Below are 22480 nucleotides of genomic sequence, written 5' to 3'. Positions count from 1 at the left end.
ACACACAGATATGTATTTATAGCCACACTCACAGCAACTCATTTTGTCCAAGTCCCTGAAGATGTTGCTCTTCATCTTGCTTTCGCTCTTCAATTTCGACCCATCTCTGAGCCTAAAAATCTGCTCCTTCAATGTGAGATCTTTTGGAGAAACAAAAATAGCCAGACCTGAAGTCGTCGATGCCGTGGTAAAGGTATGTTTGTTTGCCTGGCTGAGAGAGACATTGAGCTGTCTGAGGATTTCTTAGCTACATAATCTTCCACTTCATTTATTTTTCACAGTTGAATTTGAAGTAAAAAAAAAAAGTTAATTTAGAAAATTTTATACTGTTAAAGTAAAAATCAGCCTGTGGTTGAGTAGGGTGTTTGCTGTTATTTTAACCTATATGGGAATATAACAGAAACAACATTTACTGTTTCCTTTGGAAGTGGAGTTAGGAAAGGAGGAAAACCTCAGTGCACAGTAAAAATAATTTTCACTTTGAATCCATAGAGCTTTGTTTTGTGATCCATTATTTACCTTGCTTATGTACTAATTATTCTGAAATATTCTTGTCTAATTAAATGTATTCTCAGGACAGCAGAGAGTACCATATTAAAGTGTGGTACAAAATTGAAAAGCCTGATTACTAATTTATGTAAATAAACCCATCAGGCTTCCTCTGCAGCAGCTGAAGATAACTCAGCTTTTAAAAAGATCTATGTTTTGGACTTACAGCTTTTGCAAGTGCCCTCTGAGATGCCACAGTATGCGGTGCTCGGTGTTAGCGGGATGGCTGCATGTGCCAAACAGCAGCAGCGAGGAATGCCACCCTTTAGTTGGGCTTTAATCCTTTCGTTCCAAACAGCTGGAGCAGAGGGGTTTGCACTTCTGGATCCTTCTTCCGATACTGTCAGCACTATGGGCAATATATTAATTTCTTACAAGTTTCAGGGGGCAACAAGGGGCTTTTTTTCCAGAAATATTATCCACAAAATTCAAAAAATTACAAAACCGAGGGCAGAAGGAAGCCCCTGAGCATGCCGGGCTGTGGGGTGAGCCGGGCTTTCCCACGGGGAGTCCCAGCACCGGCCACGGGAGCTGCGCCAGGCTGGGGCAGCCTCCCCCGCTCTCCCCAGCACCCTGCGGCTCCTCTGCAGTGCTGCAGCCCAGGGGTGCCGGGACCCTGTTTTCAGACTGGGGGTTGCTTTGGGTTTTATGGGCTATTTCAGAGGGGTCTACAACAGATGACCGGGACAGGTGAATGCTGACAGCACACGCAGCTTTCAGAAGGCACAGCATAGCGATAGGACCTTAGGGGTATGTACACCAGAAAAAGGATGGGAACCATTGCAGTGGATTGATGATAGATTTGAAGAGACTCTCCTCAGTGCCCCCCCAATCCTTCTGCCACATCCATCCGGGCACCCAGTGAGTTGGGATGCTTGTGCGTAGCACCGGTCCAAAGCAGAGAAGAAAACCTATATGGCGGGGTGGGGGGGAGAGAAAAGCACAACCGACCGTGGAGGGGGCAGGGGCAGCGCCCCAGCAGTGGCGGGGGGAGAGCGGGCTCACAGCAGCAGCTCTTGCTGCCCCTTCCCCTCCACACTTCCTCCTCAGGGGCAGGCGCAAAAGTTTTTCAATAAATCCGAAACTGGTCTGCTTCCCAGTTCCCTCTCCCAGCTCCCGTGCGGGCGTGAGGCAGGTCTGAAAGCAGAAGGGCTTTGCTCCAGCTGCTGGCCCCCTTCCACGACCCCAGGCTGGGTGCCACTTCTTCCACAAAGGACTTCCCCCACACCAGTAACCACTTCTTTCTAATCTCTTTCTAAAAACCTACCATGTACAAACTTGCTTCTGCTCCTTCCCCTTGCAGATCATTTCTCGCTGCGACATCACGTTGCTGATGGAAATAAAGGAGAACAAGAACCTGGTTTGTCCTCTCCTGGTGGAGAAGCTCACCAGGTAAGGTAGCCATGGGCAAGTAGGCAAATATTGGGAAAGATGGTTGGCAAGAGCCTGCGCTCTGCTCAGCACTGCCTTACCGGGGCGAAAGCTCAGGGTCTGGGCTCTGTCCCAGCCGTCGAGGAAGGACCCGGCTCTGCCAGCCTCACTGAAGGTCAAGAGCAAAGCCAGCTCCAGACTGCTGTAGGATGCATATTTTTAAATAAAAATAACCACTTTAGATTCAATTTGTTAAAGATTAATTCTCAAAAGAAAACAGAAGGGAGGGACAGGCCCTCACCTGGCTAGCACCAGCTGCAGCAGGGCAGGGGCCTTTCTGCAGGGCTGGGAATTGCTGCGGATTGGGGATTGCCTGCCTGGACTGCCGGTCCGGGGGAAAGAGCGGCGTACACCTGGCTGGACGTGAGACCCAGCTGAAAGAGAGACAGAGGCTGCAATAAGCAGAGAGGATGTAGAGTGGAAGAGCCAGTGGTGGGGCACAGGTCCAGACCACAGGTCCTGAGAAGGCTTTTTGTCTCTAACCACCCACCTCTGAGGTCAGGCAGGCAATGTCCCCTACCCCTGGGCACAGGCAGAATTATCTCCTCTTTGGCCCTTTGTGAATGCAGAAATAAACTCAGGCACACCGCTTTCCTTCCAGTCAGCTGAAGGGGCCGAAGGAGGAATACAGCTGTGTGGTCAGCCAGAGGCTGGGAAGGAAGAGCTACAAGGAGCAGTACGCCTTCATCTACAGGTGAGCGAGCCCCCCTCACCAGCGAGCCAGCCCCTTACTCTGCCCTCCTGCATCACAGCCCTGTAGAGACGGGCTGGACGTGGTGGTGATGGCTTGCTCCGAGGGAGCTGGAGAGATGCGGGCTGTGCAGGTGGGATGAGCTGTGCCCGGGTGTGGGGATCGTCCCAGGCGCAGCCACCAGCCTGGCTGTATCTGTCCCGAACCACGGCCCAGAGTCCAGATCAGAGCACAGAGTCAGCGTAAGTCACATCCTGGTGAGCCATGAGCGCAACATGCCCTATCCTGTTTATTGTGCTGCAGGCACCATCTGGTATCGGTGAAACAAACCTACCAGTACCCTGACACCCAGCCCGGGGATGAGGATGCCTTCTCCAGAGAGCCCTTTGCCATCTGGTTCCAGTCTCCAAAAACCGGTGAGACGTTTTAGAAACAGATTGTTTTTCCACTGGCGACTCTCACAGAACAAGATGGTGCTGGCTGGACCCGAGTGCGTGGTGGGGGCAGGCGAAAGGGGCCACATCCTGACCCCACACTGCATTTCCTTACAAGAGCAGCATTTGCCTTTGGGGCTGCTGTCTCCGGCATTGCCCACAGCTCAGTGCACACCACAGCCCTGCAACCCCAGGAAAGCCTCTGCCGCTGCCACGGGCACTGGTTTAGTGGATGTACTCCATAGCGCCGGCACAGCCCCAGGAGCAGCTGTTGCCATCGGTGTCAGAGCAGGGTTTGCCTTACCGTGACCCAGCACCTCATCGTGTCGCAGCTCAGCAGCGACTGGGCAGCTGATGGGGAGCTCTGTGCAATTACACGGCAAACGCCTCTGATCCACAGCCAGAACAGAAGCTGTTTCTTCTTCAGAAAAACCTTCTTGCTTCCAAGTCAATCTCTGTTTCTTTGTGAATCAGTGTTTGTTTAACCATTACATTTTTCCTGGGTTTTTACCTTTTTTTTTAAGCTGTCAAAGATTTTGCTATAATCCCTCTGCACACCACACCGGAGACAGCAGTACGGGAGATTGATGAGCTCTATGACGTGTATTTAGACGTAAAACAGCGCTGGAAAACCGAGGTTAGTTAACACATCTATGTTACTAACAGTGGCTTTGGTACCGACTCACCTGGCACGCTATTTGCTAGTCACAGCCTGATAACCTTAAAACCACTGAAAACAAGCCCCAGATTTTGAGTCTTTCTTTGACGCATTTTCACTGAGTTCTCCACATTTTAATTGGTAAACATGATCTCCCAATAAAACTGCTATTTTATCAGCATACCTTGATGGTGTGCCCAGCAGAAAGGAGAAGCCCCAGTGCACTCAATGAACGCTCACTACTGGCGCTGTATGGGCTACTGGGAGCATTTGTTGACCCTAAAAGTCCTTGCTGGACTTCTTTTGAAGACCTGTCCTCATGATTACTTTTGAAAACCCTCCTACCTTCCAGAACTTCATCTTCATGGGGGACTTTAATGCTGGATGCAGCTACGTTCCCCAAAAGCAGTGGAAGAACATCCGGCTGAGGACTTACTCTGAATTCATCTGGCTAATTGGCGACAAAAATGACACGACGGTGAAGAGAAGCACAAGCTGCCCGTATGACAGGTAAAAGGTTTACTGCCAAACAGCTCCCTGTTTATGACTTTCTGAGAAAAAAAATATGGAAAGGTGTCAGTGACTGTCAGATAAAGCAAATGTGCATGGGGCCTTCAAAGATAAAACAGTGTCCAGGGGAAAACGAGATCTGAATACTTCTAGTCATGAGCACAAAGCACTTTGCAGGTTTGTTGGCAAGCAGTTTTGCAGAAAGGACAAGATTTCATGCAAGCACCAGCCATTGCTCCAGCTTAAGCAGAGATAAATGACAGGCAATTACGCAGCCCTTCTCATCTGCAGAGCCCTGCAGCCATCCAGGTGGAAGGCGCTGCTGCCTCCTCCGTGCCAGCTTTGCACCATGGTTTTTGCTCTGGCATTCATAATTTGGATTGACAAATGCAAAATCCAGCTCTACTCAGGAGATGGGATGCCTCGCCTTCCCCAGGCACATGGCAAGTCCTGCTGCTACCTAGAGGTCCCTCAGCAGGGACAATAAATACATCAGCTCATCAGAGCCCACAGTAAGTCAAGCCTTAAACCTCCTGCAGTACAAGCTTCTAGATCTGATACTCCAGTCATTGGTGTCCTATGATTTTTTGTATCCAAAGAATGGCTTTGAACTTTGCAGAACTGTTGGGGTGGTTTAGATAATGAGTTGGCTTCCAAGGCCAACACACACCAAGGTGTTTAAGTGTCTCACTCCCAAGGAAAGCAATCAGCCAAACAGCAGAAAGTACAGGCTGGCATCTCTAAATAGGCAGCCCATGGGAAAGGACAAACCATACGTAGCTGTGACCCCATCAAGATCACCTCTCTGGCCACCAGCTCAGTGCAGCATGGTTGCCACTGGTCAGGTACCACATAACAGCACCCTGTTACCTTGCTCTTTGCAGGATTGTTGTCAGTGGGCAGAATCTCATCCACTCTGTTGTGCCACATTCTGCCAACATCTTTGATTTCCAGAAGGACTTCCAGATGACTGAGGAGCAGGTAGGCACAGCATGGCCTCCACAGCTGTGGGGCAAGGGCTAACAAAGGGGCGCAAAGCCAACAGTATCCATGCAGTTTTGAACATGGTCTTGTCCGTAAAACCATTATATACTCCCAAAGTGATGCAATGCTCGCATTGCACCTCCCCATATTACCTCCCCGCCGCAGCGGTGACATCCCGTGGGGCAGGGTTTGGACTGAGCATGGGCAGCCGGCCCCTAACCCCTCTGTGCCATTGACTTGCAGGCACTGGGGGTGAGCGACCACTTCCCTGTAGAGTTTGAGTTAAAAACAAGAGGCGGCTTCTTCAACTGGCTGAAATCACAGTTTTCAAGGAGGAGGAGACCAAGAAAGAGCCGTCGCTCGAACTCATGAGTGTGCCGAGTCCTCTCACATGGTGTGGAAATACATGGAAGCCAACAGATCTTGTAGAAGACTAGTGTAGATATACTCACAGCAAGTGCAATATTTAGTGGAAAAAAACAAACAAATATTTTGTTAAACTTCAAATATTCTGGGTAAGAAGTGAATTAAACCTTCAGGTTATTTTCCTTATTGTACATGAAAATAAATAATCTATAAGCAGCACACTAGACTTATGTACTGTTCCCAAATGTAATGAGCTACGAAAAGGATAAAATACGTCTGTACGCTTTACCTGTAAGGGCTGAAGGACAGGGATCTCCATCTGTTCACACAGGCTCTGGAGCTCTGCCATTCCTCTGCAGGGGCAGGGATTAGAAGGACCTTTCTGCATCCTGCATGTGTGTGGATGCTTCAGAGCCGCGACTGGTGGGACACAGGTCTGTGCCTGGTGATTTGCAATGTAAAATGTTGCTGAATTTAGAGTATTTTCTTGGTCTGGTTTAAAACTGCTCACAGCATCAAAGACTTGGGGAAAGACAGAAAGAAAAGACAGAGGGACAGGCAGTGAGAGCCCCTTTTCTGCACTAGCCCAGCCAGGGAGCATCAGGGACAGAGCGCTGGGTTCCTACCCCTGCCTGCCTGCCAGCTGCCCTCACCCTGCCTGCAAACTGCAGGTGAGAAGTCCTGCAGATCCCAGGTGACAGCGCTGCCAGCAGAGAGCGTGAGCAAAACTTAAATTAAAATCTGATTTCAGCATCCTGACATGGAAGCGAGCTGCATCTCCCCTCTCAAAAAACCTCCATGGCAGCCTAAAGTTCTCCAATGAACCAAAATTTAATGATGATTATTTAATGTAGTGGTGCAGCAATCTGTTTTCTCAGCTCAGCCCACAGGCTGTATTTAGTGCAAACCAAACCCTGTCACACAGATGGCATCTGAAAAGTGGGAATAATCCAACTGTTAGTAGAGGCAAATATTCATCTCCCTCCATCAACACGCCCTGGCTTGTCTGCTGATGGGACAGGGAGGGCTAGCAAATGATACACGCTTTTAGGGGAGGAAAACAGTTTGGCCTTTGCAAAACTCACTGTCTGGGGAGAAAGAATTTGAGGGAAAAAACAAAACTGAGAGGAGATTATCCCAAGGGGGAGGGTGTGCAGGGCAGACAACAACCCCCCCAACTTTCAATAGTAATTAATCTTGAAACAATGCAGCATTTCATAAGCTCCCTTGGTTATACTCCAGCCAAGGCAAAAGAAGAGAAAGAGCCTGATTTAGAAGAAATATTTACATTGGGATTTTTATAGAAATGCTACTGTCTGGCTGACATCAGCGATGGTTCACGTGAAAGCTGAAATCAGTCTGAGTCTCTGGTCTTATGTCTTAGTCCTACGTAAATCCCTACTGTCTTTTGGCTTTCAGAAAGAAGCAATGCACAAAGGAATAAATCACATTCCAAGAAAGCAATAATGGATACATTCGATCATGAAAAATACGTAACTATGACTAAGTTTTGCTGAGAAACCTTTGTCCTTATTTGTGACATTGAATATTGTCCTGGTTTCAGCTGAGAGGATTGATTTTTCTTCATAGTAGCTAGTGTGGGGATATGTTTTGGATTTGTGCTGGAGACAGCATTGATAATACAGAGATGTTTTTGTTCTATGGACCTGTTGTTGAGCAGTGTTTATGCGGGGCCAAGGCCTTTTCTGCTCCTCGCATGGCCCTGCCAGCGGGACGGCTGGGGGTGCACAAGGAATTGGGAGGGGACATAGACAGTACAGGTGACCCAAACTAGCCAAAGGGGGTATTCCATACCATGTGACATCATGCTCAGCATAAAAGGGGGCTAGCCAGGGAGGGGCAGTAGCAGCTCCAGGACACATGGCTCGGGGACAGTCCGGTTTCGGGACAGGTCTCAGTTGTACGGTCCTCGGGTGAGAAACTGCATTCTGTATCATCAGTTTCGTATACTCTGTTAAGTACTGTTTTGTTTTGTTTTGTCTTCCCCTCTCCCTTTGCTATCCTAGTAAACTGTCCTTATACCAACCCACCAGGTCTTGTCTTTTCCTTCCCATTCTCCTCCCCATCCCACTGGGGGGGGGGAAGTGAATGAGCGGCTGCGTGGTGCTCAGCTGCTGGCTGGGGTAAAACCATGACAAATATAATCCTTCACCCAGCATCTGAAGAGAAGAGACGTGGCCAGAGAGTAGCTGCTGCAGCGGCTGCAGCCTCAGGCATGATGTTAGCAGCTGTCAGTCTGGAGATGCTGTTGCAGAGAGGCTGAGCATTTGACCGGCAGAGAGACATCTTAATGCAAAATGATGCTCCTCCACGAGAGCCGGGATGCATTTTTGTGGGACTAAGCAGACAGACAGCATCTGTGTTCAGTTCATATCGTTTGATAGGGACCGGGAGGTATCCGAAGTTTGTACAGTCAGCACAGTCAGTCTCTATAGATATTCCTGTGTTTATTCCACAGATTCGTTTGATAGCAATATCAAAGGCAGAAAGATCAAAGACAGAAAAATCAAAGAGCCTACCGGTGTGAGACTACCAAAACCAGCAGCTGGTCCAAGCCCGGCTGCTTCACTGCTCCCTTGGTGCCTGGAGGGACTGCAGAGAGCAGCTCGATGGCCCAGGCTGGACTTGGCCACCCACTGATGGAGCATCCACCGCAGAAAAGGACCAAGAGCGGAGCAGAGGCTCCCTGGGCAGTCCCCACACGGCATCCATGGGAAGCTTGTTCCCAGTCTCCCTGCAGCACAGCGTCCGGTCATCCCTGGTGGGGCTTTTCTCTGCCGAGAAAGCCAAGGAGACGGAGAGCAGAAGGTGAAGGTAGCAGTCATCTTTTTCCTGCCTTTACTGAAAAGGAAAACAATTTGAAAAAAAAAATAAAATCACATATTTTGTTTTTCCTCCACCTATGGGTCATTCAATGTATTTCCACAACCCGTGTCAGCCCCTGCCCAGGCAGCGGCAGGTTCCTCCCTCCTGCAGAGCCGCCCGGCCAGCCCTGCCGCGGAGCCGCGCGGGCACTCAGCGTCACTAGCGCGCCCCCTGGCGGCACTGCCGTGCATCCGGCGGGCACCCCGCGGCGCTCAGGTCCGCACGGCACAGCACGGCACGGCACGGCACGGCACGGCACGGCACGGCACGGCACGGCACGGCACGGCACAGCCGGCGAACCCAGCTGCGGCGAGGAAACACGAGTTCATGCTTAGCTGGGAGCTCAGAGATCTGCATTCCTGTATGGGTCTCCGTACAGACCGTTTCTATTCACTGCCCCCAGAGATGACCCCAGTGTGTCCCTCCCTGGTCTCGCTGTGTCTGTAAATGAGTTTTGCAACAAAAAAATAGCACATTTTTTGGCTCCAGGCCTGTGTATTCATTGTCCACAGTTATTTAACTAGGAAATACACCGCGGTGGCCTTTCCAGGACTGCCCCGCCTGCGGGCAGCAGCTCCCACGACGAGGTGCTGGCAGATTGGGGCACATCCACCCAGGGGACTCCTTGGTGTCCCTTGCCATACCTGCACCAGGAGCATCAGGGCGGCTGGTTTAGTCCAGCAGCGATCACAGCCTTTCCAGCCCGCCTGGCCCCTCGGGATGTCTTTCACTGACGCCGCTTCTGCCCTTTGGTGCCTTGTACGTGGTTTGGGAGCGATGCGAGACCGCTCCAGCACCACCAGCCCCTTTCTGCGTGCCCGCCTGCAGCAGATGCCGCTGACTCCCTTCTCCAGTGCTGCAGGAAACTGCAATTTGGATCGGGGGCTCTTCCTGCACCCCCTGGGGCCCGGGTTTAGACCATGTTCCTCTCCACTGTCCCAAGGGTTGCGACACAACCTCTCCACTATCACCTGGTCTATGAACACCCTTTCTACGCAGTCTGACTTTCTAGCTGGTGCAAAAAGCAAGGTGAAATACTTCATGTGTCATTTTAAATATAGTCCCTCAGCTGTCAGTGTTTGCAGGGTATTTTCTGTTAGTCAGGAGACAGATTTATAGGAATTAATTTCCATATTGGCAAAGGAACCAGAAACCTTCCCTGAAAAGCTCTGCAAAAGCTGGCATTTGAGACATGACCGCTTTCTGTGCGTCTCAGCTGGGAGGAGGAGGGCCTGACCCCAGCCATTTTCAGTGAAGCCAAAGGCAAAACCCCACCCTCCCCCCCGAAAAATACCCTAGCAGGACATCACTGTCAGAAAGAAATACCCTCCCAGCAAGGCCAGCTCCTCCACAGGGCTCAAAGGATTCACAGGCTTCCAGCTAAGCATGGATGTAAATATTTGCAAGTACCAAGGTCCTGCAGAAAGGCAGTTCATCACAGGAAAGAGCTGTCAAACATACCTCGGGGTCCTGCTAAATCATATTTTGCCTATCAATTTTTTTTAAATAAATCACATATATTAGCCTTTCATTTCTGTTATATGAAGAATTTGCTTTAAATCTTGGTCAAATTAATAGCAACGCAAGCTATAAATCCAGTCTGATTTAGTGACAATGTCTTTTTTAAGTGTGCAATATAAATTCACAACTATGAAAATTAACTCTGAAAGTCTGAGAAATTCTGAAAAGCCATTTAAAAGCATTTTCCCAGGAGGCCCTGGGGAAACAGCCCCATACCAGAGCAAAAGCTGGCAGCAGGGCTGTTTTGATAACCTTCTGCGAGAGGGACCTGCTGAATATTAACGATTACTGCAGGCTGCAGAGAAAAAAAAAATACTGCTGTAGCCCGTTCTGCTGCTTCTTCTCCAGCTCGGATAGAGCTCTAAAGATGTGGCATCTCATGGCAGGATGGGGATGGGAATATCTCTAAGTTACTGTAATACAGCGAAAAATATTTTTTTAAAATAAACATTAGCTTACAGGATTTGGAGAGTTTGATGTTGAAAGGTGTGGGTACCAGGAGGGTTTGCTCCTGACCTGCCACTGCCAGCGGCAAAGCTTCAGACACTCCTTTCTGCCACTCTGGATGCGGACAGGAGATGTGGAAAATAATAAGGAAAATAATAAGGAAAATAAGATCTTCCAAGCCAGCTGGCACAGAGCACAGAATAAACACTTGGGAATGCTGACAGCAGCTTTGCAAGACCCCGTCCCCTGCATGCCAGCGGGTCCAGAGCTGTCCCTGACCTGGCAAAAGCCAAACTGGGCAACCAGTTTCATTTGGCCCATGGGAGAGTGTGGCATAGCCAGCTGTCACGATAACAAATGCTTTGGAAAGAGTTTTTCTTCAAACAAATAAAAAACACTGTGTAAGAAAGCATTGTGCCATTCCCTGAATTAAGTTTCATGCAACTCCATCCCAGTTTCTGTCAAGTGATGTCTGTTTATATGTAACCACTTTGGACAGGCTTTTACGTGTGACTAATACGCAGTTTCCTTTTTTTTAAGTGAGAAAGGTGCATCGTCGGTACTGCAAGTACATTTCAATGTAGGGTAAAAAAATTTGAAAATAACATCAAATCAGTTTAAAACAAATGTATTTAGAAGTTAAAACTGAGTAAGGAAAAAAAGCAGGTTCTGGATTGGAAACTTCACAATCTGCTTTCCACAGACAATTAGAGGGAAAATGAATTAACTAATTACAGGGTTTGCATAATCGGACCCAAACCACAGTACTGCTAAGCAAGAGCCCCACCACCCGCGTTGCTAACACACCCAATAAACAGGGCAGCTCCATGCTGTTTGGGCGGTGAGGGGAGATCCAAAGTACCCTGCACAGTCCCTGGCATGGACTGGAGACTTAATCCTGCAACAACACCTCCAGAAAAATGAAGTATAATGGTTTATCTTTAATATATTTAAAAAATATATATTATATATATATAACTTAAACCAAATATTAATAAAAAAATTGAAATAATTTAAAGATTTAACAAATTAAATTATTAAAATAAAGATATACATATCTAATTTATTAAAGACAATCACTTACACTGATACTGGAAGGGCAAAGCGGTACCATCAGCCCCACTCGGCCCGCGCACCCTGCGCTCAGCCCTGCCGCTCACCAAACGCCCCAGGCACGCCTCAGCACACGCGTCACGGGGGACAGGATTTAGCCCATTAACAAAGCAAATACGCCCCAAACAATACCATCCAAGGTTTATTATATTGCAAGAAGAATAATAAACCAGGTGACAAATAGCATGAGAGCTATTTTACCGGCGTGCGAACGCTGAAGGAGACAACCAGCTCTCAGCAGGCCCTGGATCACCTTTGGCCCTAGCTGAGGCAAGGGGCCGAGCAGAAACACCCCTCTACACCATTTGGAAGGGGCTGCACTTTAATGCTTTATTTCAAAAAGGCTGAAGCTACTTTGAAAAGCAAACGCCCATGCTGCCAGGGCAATGCTGCAGCAAATGACAGAGAGGGCAAAGTTTGAAGTGTGCGCTGCAGCCTGGGACCAAACAGCGGCTGAGAAAGTGGCTGTGCCCAGGGTTTTCCCCCAAAACGGTGCGCAGACGGGTGCTGGAGCTGCACAGAAGGCGGCTTTGTACCCCACGTGAAGGACACCCACAGCACACCAGGGCCCTTGCTGCTGTCAGAGTGCGCCTGCCAGGGCCAGGCCCGTAACAAGCTGCCTCCCCCAGCTAACACGAGACCTCTTGCCTCTTTTGTATCACACACAATAAAACAAAAGGCTTCCATTCACGTTTGTGAGTGGCACAGAACGCGAGGGCCGTGCTGTCAGCAGGTTTGAGTACACCATATGTGCGCGGAAGGGCTGTCGGCCACCTCGTGTCTCCCCGGGAGCAGCCTCCAAGGCGTCGATCAGCAGAGAAGCGGTGGATGCTCTCTTGCCTGCCTTTCTGTACAACAGCTGCACAAGACTAAATGCAATTCTCAGTTTTGAGCAACACCCAAGTATACGAGATATTTGCCGTGCTGGCTCCAGTGACCGCACCAGAAACAGATGGGGGAAGGCCAGGGACACCTAGAGGAGTCCTAAGAGGAAACGCCAGCAGCTCCCCAAACCAAAGGAGAAGGGCAGCAGGCGGCAAACACAGGTGAGAGCCCAGGGTACGGCAGGAACAAGGACAGTACACGGACAGGGACTGCTACAGGACGGACTTGAGCAAAGTGAAGGACAGGCTGGGTGTGCAGGTTGTGAGGAGCTCCAGGACATTATCTCCAAAGACCCCTCCCTGGCCCACCAAGATCAACAATGCTTCTAACATCAAAACCCACCAATACCAGACAGGAGGATGGGATGCTCTTGAGAGTTACCATCTCTGGGTTGGTGTGCTGCAGGGACTTACCTTCCACCACCCACCAAAATGCCTGGTGAACCTCCTGAAGGTGCACTGGGCCCCAGCAGGCTTTTCTACATGGTGGTGCCCCGGGTCACTGGCCACCAGCAGGCAAGGGTCCAGCTGGCTACCAAGGGCATTGCCAGATCTAGCTGAGTGCTCGCAGGACAGTTTGGGACAGCTGAGGAGGGATGGAGGAGTTCCCAGCAGGACACACAGGTCCAGGTGGCCAAATCCTACTGCAAACCACCACCAAGGAGAGAGATTATAAACAAAGAAAAAGAACTTAAGTTCAACCAAATTGGCAGGAAAAAAACCCCCACAAAAAAGCATAGTCCAATTCCACAGCTAGAGGCAAAAATCCATGCCCGTCCCTTGCAAATAACGAAGAAAATGCATCTCACACAATGGCAAGTCTACCCAGCAAGAGGCACTGGGACACCAGTAAGCTGGTACACCATCGCCCCAGCCCCACAGCTGCCTGCTAAGGTGGGCACTGCAAATGGAAGCTTTGGTCAAGGTGCCAAAGACCAAAAGCAAAGCATAGGGTTCCCCCAAAGCGCCGCTTTGTGCCCAACACAAAATCAGTCCTCAGCTGCCAGAGCTGGTGGAGTTGGCTGAACATTGCTGCCAAAGATCGATGCAGCCAAGTTGCACCAAGAACTCCTCTAATCAATGCCACTGGGTGCCTGCTGTCCTTAGCAAGTTAATTTCTGCAGCCACCCCACATCTCTCAGTGCCCAGGCACGACACAATTGCTCACTTGAAGAAGGGCTCAGGTTTTGCTGAAGGTAACCTCATGCAAGGTTACAATCAGGGTCCACCAACTTCACAGACAACTCCCATTAATTTCAGCTAGTGGGATTAGAGCAAACAAGCCAGCAGCAACAGGCAAGAGAAGGCCAGACAAGAGCAGGTTTACTGGGCAATAAGAGTTACAGAGGCTCTCAAGGTTTACTCAACCCACCAGCTGTATCCAGGGGTTTTTTTTGTTTTGTTTAAAAACATTAAATAGGAGGTTCAAGCTGACATAGCACAAAGCTAATGAAACACAGTTAACTATAAAAAGGAAATAATCTGATAAACCTGGGGCAAGAAAGTCCTTGGCAGCCGCTGTGTCTCAGGTTTCAGCAAAGCTTGCAGTGGGAGCCGTGTTTGGGAAAACATCTGCTGGTTTCCATGGCCGTGTGCCGGAGCCAGCCGGCCCCGGGTGCAGCACCACAGCGGGAACCACCTTCTGCAAACAACCCGAGAGAGCCTGGAGGAGCCGGCGGGTGCCACTGGCAGCGCCCCGGGATCAGACCTACAACCTTGCCAGGGACAGGGCGCTCCCCAGCACCACTGCCCCAGTGCCTGGGGTCTACGGAGAGGACAACCAGCACGGTTGTGTCACGCCCCGTTCACACTCTGCCCACTGCCGCTCAGTATGTTTGTGCCATGGCTCAATTTTCTGCCAGACATTTTGTTTTAGGAGAAAAAAAAAAAAGGTGGATTAGAGGGAAAAAAAAAAAAGAATGGCACTGAGGTTATGCCCAAGTTTTTCACAGCTACCTGCACGGCTCACGGTCTGGGGTTATTTGGTCTGCCTGAAGCTGCTGCGTGCTGTAGTTTTAGCTTGAACTTTACTGACTACATATGAAAAGAATCCAATGTTGTTTTTAACATGCACATTTTAATGAAGCAAACATTTCTATTTAATAAGTTATAAGATACAATTTTACAATCCTGCATTTTATTCCAGTTTATTTTGGTTTTACTTCCTAGTTTACAATGTAGTGAGCATTTCACATTAAGGCACAAAAAAAGCACAGTAAAAAAACCCCAACCTTCCTTTATTTCCCCGATGACTGTGCTGGAGGGGAGTGCATCCCTACGTAACTACAGAACCGTAAGCGTGAACATCTCCCTAGGGACAGACAGTGACATTTCAACAGGTTTTTAACAAATCCTACCTTCTCCTAATCACAGAGTTAAAGCTCATTTGGAGGGTTTACTAAAGCCCCAGCAGCTGACAACAATTCAGATACACACTTGGGAAGTAACATGGAGCAATCCAGGACAAACAGACATGTTATAATGGAAGTTTTCACTCCCTGACCCTCAGCAGGAATGCCTTTTACAGTGTAAAGGGGATTTCAGGAGAGATGAGCGTGCTTCAGGCACGTCCTGAGATATAATAAAACAACGTGTACCAACTACAGGTTTGTTGATTCATATTGCTATTATCGGCAGATTTGCACTCCCGCCCTCCCTCCCGCCTCATACCCAGCTACAGATGTAGGGGTCCCATCCCCAGGCTGGCTTGGCACCATCTCAGCTACGTGCCTGGCCTGCAGCCTCCAGGGAAACCGCTGATCATCTCCCCCATACACCGCTGTGCACTGACCTGCATCGATTTTGGGTCACACAGGTGAGAGCTACACCTGGCTTGGCAAGTTTAGGGGCTTTATTAAACCCAGCCAAACTGGGGGATTGTTCTTAAAATAAATCAAAGAGTGTGAGGAGTTACCTGTAAAGTTACAGAAATTTCATCAGAATCCCAAGCGAATTAAAAACCGCGTTGCTAGCATCATGGCCAAAAAGCTACCTGTCTAGATTTACAAAGCGTTAACATAGAAAGGCTGAAAGCTTCCAGGAAGTCATTTTCAGTCTACTTTTGGTTTGCTATAAAAGATAAACTTTTCCTAAATGTAAACCATTAGCAAAGCATTTTCAAAAACATTTTAAATTTGAGTGGTAAAGCCACTTGTAGTAGCTTTTTATAATGTTAAGCGTTAAAATTGATCAAGTATACAAAGGCACCTATTATAGTACCAGTTTTACCTCATTTCTTTACAGAAAAGAATTTGAACTGGGGACAGCCCAAGTCATATTCCATAACTAAAACGTAAAGTCTCCAGTCAAATAAAATCAGTAGTTAAGATAGATACCCAATTACAAAGACAAATTCCAGTTTTCAGTTAACATCTAAAGTCTTTAACATCCGCAAGGGAAATTAGTGTCTCGTTATCCACATGATTCTCCAAACATTAACAGTGACCCAGACAGTACTGCAAAGGTACAATTTGAGGAGGACATTAAATAAATTGATATTAGGTTGGTAAGTAGGATAGAAGTGAAATGCTTGTAAAAAATAAAGTTACAGAGTTTACTTCTGACTGTATTGAAATGTGAGCCGTGTGTATCTAGATACTGCATTTTGCAACAGGACTGCACCTGGTATAACTCTACATCTGAACTGCAAACGCAAAGATCGCCTCTGACGCTTGGCGAGTTTAAGGAACGGTGACATGGAAGGGACTCCCGGGGATGTGCTCGTCACCCCATTTCACCGCCAGAATATAGTCACCCCTTTCCTTGACGACGTACGTTACGTTGTACTGATGGCTGCCCAAATGCTTGATGGATACTTCTTCACATGGTATTGTAGGTCCGTGGACGCCAACTAACAACATATTTGAACCTACAGCAAAATAACAGCCTGTTATCATTCCTAAGCTTAAACAAACAAGCATGGTTGTACCATAACATAGTAGCTCCATAAAACAAGGATTTTGTTATTTTAATTCAAAAAGCAGTAGTCTGAGGTGTGGCTAAACTCATTTGGTGTAAGAAGGAATTTTATTTTAAAAAGCCTTCAACCTCATAGAAGCAAGGCTTTATTTGGACATTTTGCCAGGCCCGACAGGCTGCCACTATCTAACCAGAGACATTAGCACTGCTCGTGAAAGCAAGCAGGCACTGCCTTTCCAGTACTTCGTTAGAAATTAATAGCAGAGACCAGTGAACACGGCTGGCCTGTAATCCACCCACCACAAAGCTCCCAGATGATGATGATCAGCACTCAAGCCTTATGGGAACACCTCACATTACACACTACAATGCGCCACGAGGGTTGCTTAAATTCAGCAACCTGTTTGTTCTTGTGCCATAACCCTGTGGTTGCTTTCAGGCGCACCTGGCTCAGATAAAGCCATTTGGAGAGGAACTGGCATCTTTACAGCCTCTATATTAGGATTGATTTGGTGAGTGCTGTGTAGCATTTAGAGCTTTTCTTAGAACCGGATCATCACCTCAAGCTCTAAATTTTAACTTTGCAAGCTGGTTTAGGGCAAAAAAAGTCCAGCTAAACCACCCTGACATCCAGCTGGTTCCTGTAGCCATACCTGCTTTGCTGCAGTCCACGGAGAAAGAGCTTTTCTGACCCACAAAAGCCTTTGAGAGTCCTGCTCCCCGGGAAACCACTTTGCTAGCATCCGAGGTGGATTTGGGAATGGCGCTATAGCACGTCTCCGTTGATGACCTTGTCACCGACTCTACCAGGATGGAAGAAGTTTCGTTGGCACTGCCTGGGCTAACCAGTCGCTGTCCTGGAAACAGAAAAGACTTCTGACATTCAGATTCACCCCATCTGAAAAGCATTTACAAGGAGGTTTCAAAACCCTTCTAATGACTAGCATGCATTCTGCATCCAAAATGCATTTTTGGAGAGGAGCAATTTCCTACTTGGGTTTTTAAGCCGACATCTTCCAGCAACGCTGGCAACAACCCCATCCCAGGGCCCTTGAGTGGTTAAAGGACCACAGGAACTTCAGGATTCATTAAGCAAAGCTGGCCGCTTAAGAAGAGTTAATTGTGCTCCAATCACCAAATGCCAAAAATTACTAGAGTTGGCAGAAAAGCAGATGCAATTTTGCAGTAACCCATTTTGAAAGCAGAGCATGTCCCAGCCCAGGGGAGCGCGGTCCCTGCTGTCCGCTCCCAAAAACATCACCGCGCAACAAGGACCAGGAGAGGGTTCACTAGCTCAGGGGCAGCAGCAGAGATGAACTCCAGTCTGTGCTTAAACATAGCACTGAAAAGAGAAAGAGCTTCCTAAACCAGCCTTCCTCACATCATCTAAAAGCCTCCCAGACGTTACTGACCTTTGGTTAGGTGACACCTGCACCAAAATGAGACCAAGAGTGGCATCACTTATGCTACAGGTGACCAGGTTTCAGGCTTTGGGGGGAAATGGGTAAATAAGTCATATTTCCCTGTTGCCAATGCAACAGCCTAGTGCTAGGTCAGGATTTAATATTCCCCCATGAAGCTGTTTTAGGGCCCTCCACTGAGTCAAGCTGCCAAGCTCCACGACTAACATGCCTGTAGCCTTCTGAGATCCCTCATCTAGGCTTCGGAGGTGATGGGGAGAAACATTTTGCTTCTCATGTTTTTGAGCATCTAGACCTGAATGCCTCACTCTCTCAGAGGGACATATTTGCTGAATGACATAAACTATTTCAGGCACACAGTAAATACTGGTTAACTTTTTACCTGTAACCTTTGCCTTGAAGGGGCTGCCCACTATGTGGTTAGGTCCACCATATTTAACTCCAATTAAATAGTTTCCTGGAGCCATGGGTGTGTACATGACTTTGTAACCTTCTGGAGTTTCCTGGCAGTCCATTTTCACCTTTGATGGCCCTTCAATTGTAACAGAGAGGGTACCTGGACCAGCCTTGGTCGTGTTAATGAAAAACTCCGACTGCAATCCTAGAAAGATGTAGCACAGTAAGACACACTCTTCCTCACACCCGATGTAACACAAGCAGCCTCAGTTATTAAATAGGAACGGGTAATTTGGTGCAAGACGAGGCTGCATGCAGGGAGGGACAGCATGCGCCCCCCCGCTCAGCACCCTCGCACAGGCCAGCCCTGACCGGGGGTTCTGCACCCCCAGCAGTCTCCACGCCGGCACCCCGGCGCCCTCCTCCACTCACGTTGCATGACTGTGTGGGAGAAGGGGTCATGAGAGCCCTCCAGGAGTGATACGGAAGTAATTCGGCATCAAAAGCATGGCTTTGGGAGAAAACTCTTACAAGAAGAGCCTTTCTGCTGGGCGTCGGAGCTTGCACCGACACAGCCTCCTGCACGGCTAAGCTCAGGAAAGCTCGCCGTCTCACTGCCTGAACCATAAATCAGCAGTGAAGAGCCCACAAGAAAGCAAGAGAGATAAAGGGCAGGAGATCTGGAGGAATGTTCGATGGGTATTTGAACTGCTCAGCAACAGCACTCCAAGCAGTCTGTGGAAACAAAAGCTTGTTTAATTACAGCATCTGGTTAAGCAGCTGAATTATTGCTGCTAATACTAAGCCAATGACACAATGCCAGCAACACAAGAAAAAAATTAAGCAAGGCTTTCAGCCCCCGAATAATTTACTGTCAAACTCTGGCTTCAAATATTTATGATCTTTGGGCTGTTGTATCAGACACTGCTGAGGAAGAATAAAGTGCTCAAGCTCAATCAAAACCAGGACGGTTATGGGAAAGTTTACTACAGCTGTGACCGAAGCATACAAGCATGGTGATAAACTACGGAGAAGTTTCTAGCCTCTCCACACAAGAGGCTGCTGTGTTGCAATGCTGGAAGAACCCAGCTCCCACAGTGGGTTTTACCATCTTCCAGTGCTTTAGCAGTAAATCTCAGCGGCACCGCCTGCCTGGGAGGTAAGGCAGTCAGCTTGCAAAACGCACTGCTCACCCTGAGGAAAATTAATTTCCAAAGCCAGCAAGCTTCACAGTCGCTCAGTGAAGACTTCTTGCTCCGAAGTCACTGCTTTTTCCCTGGGCCCCAAATGAAGGCTCGCATTGTTGGAGGCTGCAGACACGCACCCCTCCTGGGGGGACGTTTCAGGTGCTCAGCCACCAGCTATTGAAACCTCTACACTAGATCATTGTTCAGAACCGCTGCTCAGCAGCTCCCAGGGCACTGAGCTTTTGGCAACAGCCAGGATTCAACAAGGGGGCACAGAGTAACTTTGCTGAAGTTAAACAGTCTATTTAGATTAAAAACAACCCCAAGCACCTTTATAGATGGAGAAAAATTCCCCTGTCCCTGATGCATCAGTGGCTAGTATTAATGAGTGCTTTTGTTTCCACCTATTAAAGCAGCACAGGCTACAATATTGTTATTTTACAAAGTATATCCGCGTGTTTCCAAAACCAACTGCTTGGTCTCTCCAGAACAGCAGAAGCTTTGACTAACTGCAGTAATTTTTTTTTTCCAGGGAGAAAAAAGGGTATGAAATGAAATCCACAAAAGATAGCAGTAGATAGGATAAGAGGGACTAGCTACCATCTTGCATATCAAAAGGAAAAAAAAAAAATCAGTTTTACTCTGCTATTCACCTGTGTGTGTGGCCCAAGAAAGCAGACAATTAAATAAATTGAAGTGCATATCCTGGAATGTTTTCATACGTTCTTACTAAGGCCATAAATCATATAAATGAAAAAAAAAACAACCCTAAACCCTACATTCTTGAGTTAAGAACTATCAGATGGGGCAGACACAGCAGATGATAACTAGGTGTCAGATTTCCAAGAAGAGTCAGAATCTGCTGCATCTGAAGCACGTATAGCACACTACAAACAGAACAATCCACCCTACTCCCTAGAGCTGACACATCGTACTACATTTAACTTGAAATTTCTTAGAGGTACAAGCACTGAAGGTAACTGGGTACACCCCTCGTACCCATTTCATTAACAGGGGTAAGTTAAACAAGCCTCCTTCAACGAGACAGCCAACTCAGTATCTGCATTCACAAAAGCCTCTGGCCTTTGCAGACATTGTGTTCACGCGTGGAAAGGAGCCAGAGTATCTCCGGGGCTCCAAGGGACCACCGACGTGGAGCTAAGCTAACCGGCAGAGTCGTAGCTCAGCTGCTGACTAGTTCACGTGAACTTGTGCTACAGTTGCTGGTTGACAGAGGTTTTAAGTTCGTTAAGGCTCAGCATAGCCTGCAGTCTTGCTATTCGATGGTTATAAGACTTGAGGAGCATGCAAGAAAGCAAAATTAGCCTGTGCCCAGGTTGGCAGAGAATGTGGGTTAGTTCAGCTGCCTCAGCAGGGAAAGTCATGTAACAATACGCACAGGAACAGCTTCTGTCTCTCTCAGAAAGCCAAAGTGCAAACAGGTCTGTATCAAAGCTGTAAAAGAAGGGTTACCCGTGGTACCGCTCTCCAGGCCGGATCCATACGCCGTGACAAGCGCGGGATTGCCCGCCTGCCCGGGCTCGCCAACGCGCACTTTGAAAGGGCTGCCCACGACATGGCTCCCGTTGAACTTCACGTCAATGGAGTGGATGCCGTTTTCATGGGGGATGAACCGAACGGCATACTTATCTGCAAGAGAGAAGTGGCTTTTCTGATATATCAGAGTTATCGTTAAAACAGCAATTTAACCCAACACAGGGCTGGTTAGCAACCCAAGCAAGGCTTCTGTAACACTTTGACGTATTTTGGTTCCAGCTTAAGCAAAGTCAGCTACACAAGCTGCTGAGCTCATATTTAAGTAGGAAAATGCCATATTTATCACAGGAGGTGTCACGGGTTGCATTTTCACCTTGTCTACTAGGACCTGATCTCAGCTGTCATCTAGTCTGCAGGGTCAGTTTTAGGGCTGTTTGCCTCAAACGCGCACTAAACATGACAGCTTAATCGCAGCCCGACCTGTCAGTGGTCGAGGGAGCAGTGCGGAGAAGAAAAGCAGCTGGTATGAGCAAGCCAAATCCTACCAGCGGGCTGAGCACGCTGCTCTGACACCACAGACACCGCACCTTTATTTAATAAGGTCATTTAGCAAGTTGCTGATATTTAACATTTTTGATTGCGTGTTAACCCAGAGGAGGGAGTGATCTTCCCCAGCCAAACAGCTGCTGTCCGTTCATAGTACAGACCATAACTCACTCAGACTTCAAGTGAAAAAGAAAAGCTCATTGCTGAAACAGGTGTTGAGCTTTCTGTAGCGTTTGCTTATGTTCAGCTTCCTTGACGTTTCGTATGAAGGAGTAAGCGCAAGTTAAAAATAAACTATTAGTCAAAGATGGAAGCACAGCTTTGAAAAATAAACTTCTTCCCTGGCTAAACTCAACAACATCATATTTCATTTATGACTAATATCACCATATCTTCACCGGCAAGCCAAGACTTAAATATCCGTATCTTACACAAGTTAGGGCTCAGCCATTTCATGAGCTATCTAGGAAAAGCACGGACATAATCCTGCCCGAACAACTCTCGACACCAAGAAGTCATTCTCCAAACAAGGTGCTTGGCCCTGGGGTACACTGTTCACAAGCCCAAGGGACTAAACCCCCTTGCTATGGGGCAGTGAGCGTGTTTTGGAGGTCACCCAGTTTGTTCTGACCAACGTAAAGCCGTGCTCACCTGGCTCCAGCTCAGACACGTGGCACTCTTCTACAGCTCCGGAGGGGCTGTGGACTTTAGCATCAATCTTGCCCTTTGCCCCGTTCAGCCTTATAGCAAAGGATGCCGGCTGATTAACTTTTAATCCAGACTCCTGAGAATGCAACAGTCAGATTATCAAATTTAAACTTCTCGTTTCAGACAGCACTAGATTTGTGGCAGGGAAATAACCATACTTCAGCACAATTTTTTTTTAGATTTCAACAAAAGGCGTAAAGATGGGACTTGCTTTAACTCTCAAATCAGAAGCTCTCTCCCTCTTAGGGGGTGGCTAATTTAGGAGTCACCCACATCGGCTAGGTTGATTTTTCCCATGGCAACAGACCATTTTTGGAAGCCAGACGACTCTAC

General features: G+C 48.0%; 2 protein-coding genes across 5 annotated transcripts in view; one reads left to right on the top strand and one right to left on the bottom strand.

Moving 5' to 3' along the window:
• Positions 1 to 5842, top strand: DNASE1L3 (deoxyribonuclease 1L3). The gene is made up of 8 exons (XM_075762075.1): positions 1 to 193; positions 1853 to 1941; positions 2582 to 2674; positions 2975 to 3087; positions 3630 to 3742; positions 4116 to 4273; positions 5158 to 5254; positions 5501 to 5842. Exons 1-8 carry the CDS (start codon positions 62 to 64, stop codon positions 5627 to 5629), a joined length of 924 nt encoding a protein of 307 aa, XP_075618190.1. The 5' UTR covers positions 1 to 61; the 3' UTR covers positions 5630 to 5842.
• An 8689-nt stretch (positions 5843 to 14531) lies between these two features.
• FLNB (filamin B) overlaps positions 14532 to 22480 on the bottom strand; it is a 73816-nt gene continuing 65867 nt past the window's right edge. For 2 of the 4 annotated variants that reach the window (XM_075762070.1, XM_075762071.1), the window contains 5 exons: positions 22091 to 22223; positions 20870 to 21046; positions 18196 to 18414; positions 17046 to 17249; positions 14532 to 16342 (listed from right to left, as the gene is read on the bottom strand). In XM_075762070.1, the coding sequence (XP_075618185.1) occupies positions 16155 to 16342; positions 17046 to 17249; positions 18196 to 18414; positions 20870 to 21046; positions 22091 to 22223 (921 nt within the window). In that variant the 3' untranslated portion in view covers positions 14532 to 16154. The remainder of the gene's footprint in view (positions 16343 to 17045; positions 17250 to 18195; positions 18415 to 20869; positions 21047 to 22090; positions 22224 to 22480) is intronic. The other 2 variants (XM_075762072.1, XM_075762074.1) reach the window with 1 other exon arrangement.

The sequence above is a fragment of the Balearica regulorum genome, chromosome 10 (assembly GCF_011004875.1).
Source record: "Balearica regulorum gibbericeps isolate bBalReg1 chromosome 10, bBalReg1.pri, whole genome shotgun sequence".
Lineage (NCBI taxonomy): Eukaryota > Metazoa > Chordata > Aves > Gruiformes > Gruidae > Balearica > Balearica regulorum.
Note: the sequence above shows the minus strand (reverse complement) of the source record. Positions and strands in the feature narration are given on the sequence as shown.

Excerpts from the sequence above, each read along its gene's own strand:
- DNASE1L3 (XM_075762075.1), top strand. The coding sequence starts at position 62 with ATGTTGCTCTTCATCTTGCTTTCGCTCTTCAATTTCGACCCATCTCTG. Across the intron at positions 2,675-2,974 it reads CAGTACGCCTTCATCTACAG|GCACCATCTGGTATCGGTGA; the intron begins GTGAGCGAGCCC and ends ATTGTGCTGCAG. Across the intron at positions 4,274-5,157 it reads ACAAGCTGCCCGTATGACAG|GATTGTTGTCAGTGGGCAGA; the intron begins GTAAAAGGTTTA and ends TGCTCTTTGCAG.